Here is an 11,957-nt window from a genome sequence, read left to right on the forward strand (position 1 = left end):
ATATGATGGCGCTATATAAAACAATAACAATAATGTCTAATACACGAGTGCCGTTAGGTGGCAAACTGGCTTAATGGGAGTTAACATAAATCCGTTACCTTGAAGAGAAGCTTCGGCTCCTCTGGGGTCGGATTATTCCCATCAGCCAATCAGTGGCAGGAACGCGGTGCCATCGAATTCGATGGGATGTTTTCTGCACTTGGGGGGAAGGGACTCACGACATCTGCTGAGCCAGTGCTGGAGCTGACCGGGGGTAAAATAGATGGGGGGGGGGGTAAAGGGATGCGGATATGGGGGGGGGGGCTCTGCACAAGTTGGCTGGAGTGTAAAATCTCGATATAACGGGGATTGTGATGAGAATTTGAAACGTTATATTTTATAGAACAGGAAAGGAAATATTACTTTGCTTTGGGGCATTTAAATGTTTTGTGAATAATATTAATAATAATAATATATTATAATATAATAATAATAATTTTGTGACACTGATCGTGTGCGGCAGAATACCCTTGCCCTCACTGTACCATTTACATTGGGAGGCTGTTCCACTTATCCACCACCCTCTCAGTAAAGTAAAACTTCCTGAAATCCCAATCCTCTGACCCTGTAGTTTCAGATTCTGACCTCTTGTTCTGACATCTCTCCTGCGCGGTGTCCGGAATGCAGGAACGAGCGGCGTGACAGCTGCCGGCAGCCGCCGGGGCTCAGCCTCCCATCTTTAATTGATAAGATCTTCTGTCGCTCTTCTGTGTGTCGGACGCTCGCGCCTCGTACCGGAAGATTTTGGGGTGAATCGATGCGTTTTCCGATGCGCTGCCTGCCGAATCCGGCGAATGTGGAACTCCAGCCCGCACGGGGAGCCTCGGATTGGGGGATTAGGAGTCTGCCGAGAGTCTCCGGTTACCGGGAATAGAAGAGAGCGGCCGCCTGGAGCGATATCACAGCCAAGTCCAGAAATCCATAATGTGATGAATCACCCGCGGAACAGGAGATCGGGGAGGAAAAACCCAGAGCTGTCATAAGCAGGAGACAAACATCTCGAATCCTTAACCCTTCCAAGCTTGGGAGGCAACTTCAGCGCTTCAGATCCTAGAAGGGCTTCTTTAGTATTAAAAAGGAAAAGTGACCGGCCCCCTGTATAATGTATAGATAAATAAGTGACCGGCCCCTGTATAATGTATAGATAAATCAGCGCGCCGGCCCCTGTATAATGTATAGTTAAATCGGTGAGCTGGCCCTGTATAATGTATAGATAAATCAGTGACCGGCCCCCTGTATAATGTATAGTTAAATCGGTGAGCTGGCCCTGTATAATGTATAGATAAATCAGTGACCGGCCCCCTGTATAATGTATAGATAAATCAGTGACCGGCCCCCTGTATAATGTATAGATAAATCAGTGACCGGCCCCCTGTATAATGTATAGATAAATCAGTGACCGGCCCCTGTATAATGTATAGATAAATCAGTGACCGGCCCCTGTATAAGGTATAGATCAGCGAGCCGGCCCCTGTATAATGTATAGGTAAATCAGTGAGCGGCCCCCTGTATAATGTATAGATAAATCAGTTAGCTGGCCCTGTATAATGTATAGATAATGTATAGATAAATCAGTGATTCAAGGTAGGTGCCCTCCTACCCTTTCTTCACTACATACCCCCTACATATAACCCAGACCACACTGGGTTAATCCTAATTAGTACCAGAAGCATCAAATCATCAATTTCTAACCCAAATGTAGAATCCGTCTCATTGGCTGTTAGGAGAGGAGATCCGGCTTCCTGCGCTCGCCGTTATCATAAAAATATAAAAATAAAACGCTTGTTTGTGCGATTATTCCGCTCGCGATATTAAGCGGCTTTCCTGCCTCCGCGGGGTTAAAGGTCAGACAGGACTTTAATTTTCAGGAAATTAGTCCGTTGATGGAAATGATCCCAAAAAAAACAAATGAAATCCAGAACTCGGAACGTCCCGCGTTTCCGTAGGTGGGGGGGGCTTAGAAAAAAAAATTAAAAAATGTGACTTTGATTTTTTTTTTAAACGAGAGTCGTCATCGCCGTAGAAGATTTTTATTCGGAATAACGGTCGCCCCCCCGCCCCCCCCCCTCCCGAACGCTCTCCGGATGTGGCGGCCGCCGGCTGCGGGAATAACGCGGATTTCAGTATCTTTCCCAATTCAGCAAATTCGCTGCCAACAAACTATTTTCTTTTTAAATCTAGAAAATGTTTAAGAAATTTTTAAAACAAATAATGTTGAATCTCTGTGGTCCGCGTTCGGCCCTCGCCTGGGGTTATTTTCTAAAGCAGATCCTGGGGAGAGCGCGGGAGAAACGCTGCAGCCCTCGCCGGGCCGTCACTAAAAGGAACAGCCGGGTAACGGCTCCTGTGCAGTCGACCCAAAGTACTAGAAACCCAGAACCTGCCGGCAGATCGGCCCCATCCGGCCCCCGTCTAGTCGCCCATTTCTCCTGCTGTAAAGACTCAAACCTTAATCAGTCGTTGGTCTCGTCTTAGATTCAGGAGCCGTATGTCTATCCCATGCGTGTTTAATCCCCTCACTGTATTACCCTCTACCACCTCTGCTGGGAGGCTGTTCCACTTACCCTCTCAGTAAAGTAAATACTGCACCACCGAACATGAGCAGTTATCGTAACTTCCCGTCCTCTGGATCTGCACGATTATTCCTCCCCGTTACGCTCCCCTGTTGTAAATTTGCTGATTGGTTCAGGCAGCCTTTGTACGTTTCAGAAAATTATTCAGTTTTCATAACTTTTATTTTTTGATTTGCCTTATATAGAAAAAAAAATTTTCCCCGATTACTTCGATTTCGGACGTTTGGCAGAGACACCCCCCCCCCAGCCCACCTCAAAACTAAATCTCCCAGCATGCACCTCCAGTAACAATAATAAAAATTCTTGTATATTAAAAAAAATAAAAAATAAAAAAAGGTTCACTGAGTCCGGAGCCAATCAGGTAATTCCCCCCCCGTTGCCGTCGCTCTGTCTGCGGGGTCTGGCTCGGGGCATATAATAATCTGCAGACACAGACAGCGAGATGATCTGATTGGCTGCCGTCCAGAGCATGAACGCAGACGCTTCTATGATGAACTCATCCGAAAATCCGCCCCCTACCTAAAGATGCCAATCGCTTTATTAGATTGTCAGCTCTGTTGGCAAAACAATTGTGCACTGTATGCAGCACAACGTCTCTAAACTTTCCCTTGTACCAGTTACGGAAACACAGAACCTCCCAGCCCCATCGGCCCCCGTCTAGTCGCCCGTTTCTCCTGCTGTAAAGACTCAAACCTTAATCAGTCGTTGGTCTCGTCTTAGATTCAGGAGCCGTATGTCTATCCCATGCGTGTTTAATCCCCTCGCTGTATTACCCGATACCACCTCTGCTGGGAGGCTGTTCCACTTATGTACCACCCCTTGTCACAATATCTTTAGAGTTGCTGGCTTTTTCAGGCTTTACGGATTAATGCACATATTTACCTGACGGGTTCCCCATAATTACTGGAACTCGTATGGTTTAATGAGTCACAGCAGTCTCCTGCCAGCCAGGTAAACGTCTCGTTCTGTACCCCGCCGCTGCCGTGGACGGCTTCCTTGGCAGAGTGAGCGAAGCTTCCATCGCGGCAGACAAGTCCCTGTTACTGGACGCTCGGAACCAGATGCACCCCGACCATGCGCTCTGCAGCCACTCATACTTTAAGTGATGGTGGATACGCGGAACAGCCTCTCAACAAAAGAGTTGGAGATCAACTGCAGGAATTGAAACCTCGGCGTAAGCCTATCCTGAATATACGATAATGGCTACACCATGGGCTGGCTGAGAGTAGTGTGAGTTTCATTTGGGCACCCAAAACTCAAAGATCCGGAGCATTTATTTATAGAATCAACTCTACCGATCAGAATCCCAAATCCCATCACTCCCATCTCGAGTTCTATAGGGGTAACACACAGGCGTTGTCTGCGGCAGCTTCCCGGCTCCCACCTTATAACATAAAGCATGATATGGAGACAGAGTGGCAGCTACTCGCTCGGGGGGGGGGGGGGGTCTCGCTCTAATTAGTCTCATTACAACTCCATCAGCACTCTTATCCATCTTTCCTTAACGGGCGGAGGAAGACGAGACTCGCTCTGAGATCCGAGACACATGGCAGAGCAGAGATCCGTCCGCTCGTAAAGGTTCAGGCACGCAAAGGGTTAAATTAAATCTACCTTTTTACTATTTATTTCATTTATTTATTTGCTTATTTTTACAAAAAGTTACCAAATTCTCGCTATTTTTTACATAAAGGAGCCGGCGCTGCGTTATGATGATCGTGCCCCTGAAGGATGGACGCCGCGCTCTCTTCTAATTCTTTCCACTTTTTTGTATTTTTCAAGATATTTTCTAAAATGTTGAACTTTGGGGAAACCAATTTGTTTTTCTTATTTTTGTTAAATATTTTTATTTTTTTTTTAAGTGTCAGAATTTTCAGGGATTATTTTGCTTTGAAACTCAATTTGCGAAGTCAAAAGTATCAAGTTTTTTTTTTCTTCTCGCAATGAATTTAGTCCGTTTCGCGGCTCGGCGGTCTCCGGTTCAATGAAACGGCAATTTAAAAAGAAAATTCACAGGTCTTTATTTTGTTTTTTAAAGACGTAACAACTCGAGCATAAAAGGCGTCCTACTGTCAGCCGTTAACGAGAAATGAAGACAAAGAGAGCGAGTCTGTGATACTAATTACTGAACAAATAACGTGAAAATTACTTTTCACACCAAATACCCCCCCAACCCCCCCCCCCGGCTAATTCTCCAACTAATAGAGATGTTACAAAATTACATTTATTTCCCCAAATAATTCCTGCGCTAATCACCCCATATTATATATCTACTGTATACAGTAATATACCCCCCGGCGCTGTATACAGTAATATAACCCCCCAGCACTGTATACAGTAATATAACCCCCCGGCGCTGTATACAGTAATATAACCCCCCAGCACTGTATACAGTAATATAACCCCCAGCGCTGTATACAGTAATATACCCCCCAGCGCTGTATACAGTAATATACCCCCCGGCGCTGTATACAGTAATATAACCCCCCAGCACTGTATACAGTAATATAACCCCCCGGCGCTGTATACAGTAATATAACCCCCGCACTGTATACAGTAATATAACCCCCCAGCACTGTATACAGTAATATAACCCCCCGGCGCTGTATACAGTAATATAACCCCCGCGCTGTATACAGTAATATAACCCCCCGGCGCTGTATACAGTAATATAACCCCCCAGCGCTGTATACAGTAATATAACCCCCAGCACTGTATAAAGTAATATACCCCCCGGCGCTGTATACAGTAATATACCCCCCGGCGCTGTATACAGTAATATAACCCCCCAGCACTGTATACAGTAATATAACCCCCCGGCGCTGTATACAGTAATATAACCCCCGCGCTGTATACAGTAATATAACCCCCCGGCGCTGTATACAGTAATATAACCCCCCAGCGCTGTATACAGTAATATAACCCCCAGCACTGTATACAGTAATATACCCCCCGGCGCTGTATACAGTAATATACCCCCCGGCGCTGTATACAGTAATATAACCCCCAGCGCTGTATACAGTAATATAACCCCCAGCACTGTATACAGTAATATAACCCCCCCAGCGCTGTATACAGTAATATAACCCCCCAGCGCTGTATACAGTAATATAACCCCCAGCACTGTATACAGTAATATACCCCCCGGCGCTGTATACAGTAATATACCCCCCGGCGCTGTATACAGTAATATAACCCCAGCGCTGTATACAGTAATATAACCCCCTGGCGCTGTATACAGTAATATAACCCCAGCGCTGTATACAGTAATATAACCCCCCCAGCGCTGTATACAGTAATATAACCCCCCAGCGCTGTATACAGTAATATAACCCCCAGCGCTGTATACAGTAATATAACCCCCAGCGCTGTATACAGTAATATAACCCCGGTCCCGGCGGGTGCTGCGGAGTCGTTTAAGGGTATCCATGGATCACGTAGTCGGCTACCAGGCCCAAACCGACCCACAAAGGCTTTTTTTTGCCCCTCCTTAAGTCCGCGCAATATGTGTCTTTTAAGAGTAAAATCTACGTTTCTCAGGGAGGAAAAGATTGAATGTTGAATATTTTTTAAAAACTCTATCGATAAAACCATATTTAATTTCCATAAATTTCTCGCCGGCGCCGGTTAACCCGATTCGTCGGCGCGCCGCTCGCGGAGCGATGTAAGGGTTAACGAGCGATGGCGGCTCCGGGTCACAAAAGGAGAGAAAACCAGCAGCTCCCTCTTCGCTTTGTTAACTAACGACCCGGGGCGATTGTTTTCTCCGGCGCGAGCGGCTGACAATTAGTCTGAGCCCATCCGTTACCGGGACGTATCCGCCCTCGGCCAGAGCGCAGCCCGTGCATGCGCATCCGCACCATTTAAAGCTACAGGACATTCTTAGTGAATATCATCAACTCTTTTCCATGTTAAACAATTTTGGTAGCCGTTAAACTACACATTTATTTTTTTTTTTTCTTCTTACCGTTTTTTTTTTCTCGCCCGCCGATTCCCTTGACTTTTCAGGTCAGTTTGGGCTAAAATTGATTTTTATTTCTTTCACCGGCTACTGGAAAAACCAGCAAACAAAACCGTTCCGTGCACGCGTTTTATTTTATTTTTTATTTTATTTTTTTGCGCTTATAGAAAAAAAACTCAAAGCAGCGGCACATATTTGAGTAAGTAAAAAAAAATGAAAAGAAAAAAAGGAGAATTAGCCCTGAGCAGCGAAATCTCTCCCCGGAAACGTCTCCAGACTGGAAGGCTGAATTTATTGCATGAAACGAGGTGTGCGAAGCGCCCTCATTATCGGCGGGAAAATGGGAGTCAAAAAAGCGCAGGGAAGAAAAAAAATTAAATTTTAATAACGCCGGTGATATTTCCTAAATCCTTCCTGACAGAAAGAGTCTCATTATTTTTATCCGTCTCCGAGAAAGAAGCTTCAGTGGCGGCTCGCAGACGGCCTTCGCCGCGCACATTGTTTGCGTTCGCCTTTCAAGGATGGGAGATATGCGTCAGGCGTAGAGTGCAAGCTCTTCGGGGCAGGGACTGTGTTCCTGCCTATTCCACCCCGCTCAAAATGTCTGTGAGCTGCTGTACTTATTATTATACGACTGTGCTTGCCTTTATACTCTAACGTAAAGGGGGTTTTGCTTCATTGAGAAGATGGTAGATAAGGGGAACAGCTTCCCAGCAGAGGTGGTAGAGGGTAATACAGTGAGGGTATTAAACACGCATGGGATAGACATACGGCTCCTGAATCTAAGACGAGAGCAACGACTGATTAAGGTTTGAGTCGTTACAGCAGGAGAAACGGGCGACTAGACGGGGGCCGGATGGGAAATTCTAGGTTTCTATAGAAATCATCAATGCCCTTATATGGAAGAATTCCACGCGTTTATTCGTAGAACTATCGCCTTCATAGAACCAACATATTGTTTAGAACCAATTTCCAACGCGTTTTGCGCCCATTTACCAACCAGCTGCATCTCAAACGGTTAATAAATACACATTATTAGCAAAAAGGGCCCCCCGGCCGGCAGTTTGCAGCAGATACTTGTATTTATCGCACCGATATATAGACTACATCTTCACTCGTATACCGAGTGCACTTGGAGGGACCCGCGCGTTTCGCCTTCCTCTCGCTCCGATCAGAGCGTTCTTGCTTCCTCTGTGAGGGTGGAAGTTGCTCTGACGCGAGGTAATTATGCGGCTGTCACCTTATTTTCGGAGAACTATTCCCGATTTCCACATCGCGTTTTGTAAGAGATTTATTCCTTGTTAAAAATAAATATTCTCCCCGCGCTCCTTGTAGAAAAATCATAAATCTTTAACCCAACGCTCTTCGCCATTCGACTTTTTTTGAGGGGTGGGGGGGTTCTTCGTGAAACTTTAGCTTATATGATAATTTGCTTGAACGTCGGCTAATTGTCAGGACGTCGGATCCGGCGGCATCAGAATGAAAAAGTAACGCATCGTTATTCATCGGCGGTCGATCAGCGGGCGAGCCGCGGCAGGGTTAGCGTGAAGCCGTGTCCGTGTCACGCTCTCGCGCGCTAATGAATGCAACGCCGCATGGGTTTTAAACACTCGGCGGCATCTTCAGCAACTCGGACTCCAGAACAAACCCGCAAACTTTATTTATCGAAGTCCGGATGAAGGAGAAAAAAACAGGGAAACGATATGAGAAAAATGCTCCGTAGTCAGAAAGTCCGTCCGGGTGATGCAGACCGAGCCATTCTATTGTTCCCCACAGGCAGTATGATAAGGAGTCAGGGAGTTTAGTAGATCGGGGATCAGATAACAGAGCGAGAATCATACAAACGGCTGATATGCAGCTGCCTGAAAACTTTATATTATAGGGCAAAAAAACGTATTTTTGATCTGATACTAGGAATAAAAAATATATAGCGGGATCTTTAAATCTTTGTGGGTCACAGACAGACCCAGAACCTGGAAAAAGGTCAGATCCAAACAAGATTGTTCCATAACCACCCAGAAACCGTTTCCACGGAAACGCCGTCACCGGGACATCACAGATCAGAATGTCTTTACAGTCAAAATACTTTAAAATCATGATGAGCCATAAGAGCTAACAATCTATAATTTTTAGAAAAGGTCATAAGGTAGAGGGTCAAAGATTTTACTTTACTGAGAGGGTGGTAGATAAGTGGAACAGCCTCCCAGCAGAGGTGGTAGAGGGTAATACAGTGAGGGTATTAGACATGCATGGGACAGACATCCGGCTCCTGAATCTAAGACGAGACCAACGACTGATTAAGGTTTGAGTCTCTACAGCAGGAGAAGCGGAAGACTAGACGGGGGCCGGATGGGGCCAATCTGATGGAAAATTCTATGTTTCTGTAAGTGCGACATTAAATGGCACCCCAGCAGGCGTGGGGTTAACAAACAGTTAATTCGGGTTTCGTATTTCTGCGCAGGTTGGATCGGTGATTTCTTTAAAGCCGTCGTTTGCGACGTTAATAAAATTCGGGATGTAAATGAGGCAGCGTTTGCCCCGAGGCGCTGCGTCCCGGCGGCTCCGGAGGGCATCGGCTTTCACACGAATATTCTTTCTAAAATTATTTACCCCGTAAACTCGCTTTGCTCGCCGAGGGACGGCGCTTGGCCAGGCAGATAAATCGTACATTCCACAGCCGCGTGACCGCGTAAATCTCATCACCCCGGGGTCGTTCCCAGGCGCCCCCCAAACGCTGGCTCTGTCACCGACGCGGACACCCACCGGCAGTGACAGGACTGCTGGCATCGCTACAGACGGGGAAGTTATTGGCAGCTATTGTTCTTCTCTCACTGCGATGCCCCTGAGCGTCCGCCGGCGATCTGCACTATAAAGCGGAGAATAATGCGCGCGGCATGCTTAATACCCGCTCGCCCCGTCACATGCGCCAGGCTGCCTGGGTACCCGGCGTCTGATTCCGAGTGCATGCGGCCGAGTGTCTGCCTCCGAGTGCATGCAGCCGAGTGTCTGCCTCCGAGTGCATGCAGCCGAGTGTCTGCCTCCGAGTGTCCGCGGATACTCTGTTTCTGCTGCGTGACTCTATGGGATACGTTGTTTCCTGTTGGAAATGCAGCTTCCAGAGAGTCCGCTCGCCCTGGGGTGAGAGCGCTTATTACTCTCAGGACCGGGTTAACCATTTCTTTCCGGGGGTTTATCCTTCAAAAAACACGCAGAGTTGGTAATTTAAGAGAATTTCTGAAATATTCCCAACTAAAGCATATATTTCCAGGGGAGAGAGATGGGGGAGAAATGGGAGATGGGGAGAGAGAGATGGGAGAGACGGGGAGAGGGAGATGGGAGACGGGGGAGAGACGGGGAGAGGGAGATGGGAGACGGGGAGAGAGAGAGAGAGACGGGGGAGAGAGATGGGAGACGGGGGAGAGGGAGATGGGAGACGGGGAGAGGGAGATGGGAGACGGGGGAGAGATAGAATGGAGACAGATCTTCGCTCAGCGTTTAGTGATAAATGACAGCAAAGACGGCCATTTATCTCACGCCGGCAGCGACACCGAAGCAGTTTTGCAGAAGACGCGACACCAAATGCGATCCGTTTGTAATCTGTCAGCCGGCCCTTCGCCGAGTCACGGGGGGCCGCGCGTCCCTCGCAGACATCTGCCCTTCTTACCCTCCAGAGGGGCTCGTGCCGGGGTCCAGCAGCTGCCAGGAATTGGGGTGACGAGATCAGGCGGGCCGGAGATGACTCGATTCAGCCAAAAAAACTCAAATAGGAAAAAAAAAGGATTTTCTGTATTTCTGCAGTTTTATCTTTTTCTGGAGTTTTTTTACTTGAAATGATTTTCTTCCATAAAGTTGGTTGATGAGAGGACGGGGGGCAGGGGGTTTTATCTTCACACCTTGTATTATCTCACCTGCAGTTGGTAGGTATGTTTTTTGCATAAATAACATCTTCATGTTCGATTCACGGACCCCCTGAGCTCGGAGAACGTGAAGCCCCCTAGTAATGGGACGAGTGTTACAGGAAGCCTCCAGTTTGGAGCGTGATCAGGACAAACACTTATTCTCACATCAAATCCACTTAAAGGGTTTCTAAATGAAAAGCAGCCCGCGATCTGTCGCCGCTCCCGGCTGAGGGTGATATGGATGTGCGATTAACTGATTCACTGAAGCAGCCGGGGAGGTTAAAGGTCACCGGGGGCATTTACAGAGTCGTTACGGGAGCCGTTGTTAGCAGACGATAAGAGCGATTACCGCTTTGTGGCTTCAATTAAAGAGCTGACACCGGTAATGAATGTTTGTGTCTCGGCTCATGCGATAATCAATCTATTACCCCCCCCCCCCCCGGAAATCTGCCCCCTAAAGACTCGCAGTCTACAGAGAGATAGAACCTGACGGACGACAAGTCCCAGCAACAGCCCAAGAACTTCAGGGATTAGAGTCCATCAGAAAGCACCAAGTGACCCCCAAAAACAGCTAGCGGGGGGCTAATGTCACCCCAGGAGTCACACATCCAGATTTTTATTTAGGGGACTAATCAGGTTCCATGCAAAATGATTTATCTATACATTATACAGGGGGCCGGTCACTGATTTATCTATACATTATACAGGGAGCCGGTCACTGATTTATCTATACATTATACAGGGGGCCGGTCACTGATTTATCTATACATTATACAGGGAGCCGGTCACTGATTTATCTATACATTATACAGGGGGCCGGTCACTGATTTATCTATACATTATACAGGGGGCCGGCTCGCTGATTTATCTATACATTATACAGGGGCCGGCTCGCTGATTGAAGTATACATTATACAGGGGCCGGCTCGCTCATTGAAGTATACATTATACAGGGGCCGGCTCGCTCATTGAAGTATACATTATGCAGGGGCCGGCTCGCTCATTGAAGTATACATTATACAGGGGCCGGCTCGCTCATTGAAGTATACATCATTATGTATTATTATTCAGCCTCCTGTCTTTCTTTTTTTTTCTAAATGTAAATAATTTCCACCACTAACAAACTCCTTTTTTTTACTTTTTAGGATCATCCAGAACCGCGTTTTATTTGTCATCCTGGGAATCATCATCGTCTTCGCTATCATCCTGGCAGTTTATTTTTCATTTCGGGGACACTGATGCCGTGTCCCGTGGGGAGGAAAAAGGGGGTTCAAACCATCCTGAGCATAGAGATTTGATGTGAATGGCGCGCCTGCGCAGACACCTGGGAGCCGCTCTCCTGCCGCGTCTCTTCTGTCTCTTTCCTAACAAATCCGGTCAAACCAATCGGTTTGGAGAAATATTCTGTTTAACGAAGTAATTAATAATTCTACGTCCCGGACCCCGAGCCATTCCACATGTATAAATAATATCTACTGTCAGACATTA

General features: G+C 46.9%; 1 protein-coding gene across 1 annotated transcript in view; it reads left to right on the forward strand.

Moving 5' to 3' along the window:
• Positions 1–11,708, forward strand: part of LOC149277523 (vesicle transport through interaction with t-SNAREs homolog 1A-like) — a 114,404-nt gene extending 102,696 nt beyond the window's left edge. Inside the window, exon 8 of the mRNA XM_089502777.1 lies at positions 11,615–11,708. Coding sequence (XP_089358903.1) covers positions 11,615–11,708 — 94 coding nt within the window. The remainder of the gene's footprint in view (positions 1–11,614) is intronic.
• Positions 11,709–11,957: the final 249 nt, after the last annotated feature.

Source organism: Sceloporus occidentalis, unplaced genomic scaffold (assembly GCF_023333645.1).
Source record: "Sceloporus occidentalis isolate IW3139 unplaced genomic scaffold, rSceOcc1.0.p SCAF_212, whole genome shotgun sequence".
In the NCBI taxonomy this organism is placed as follows: domain Eukaryota; kingdom Metazoa; phylum Chordata; class Lepidosauria; order Squamata; family Phrynosomatidae; genus Sceloporus; species Sceloporus occidentalis.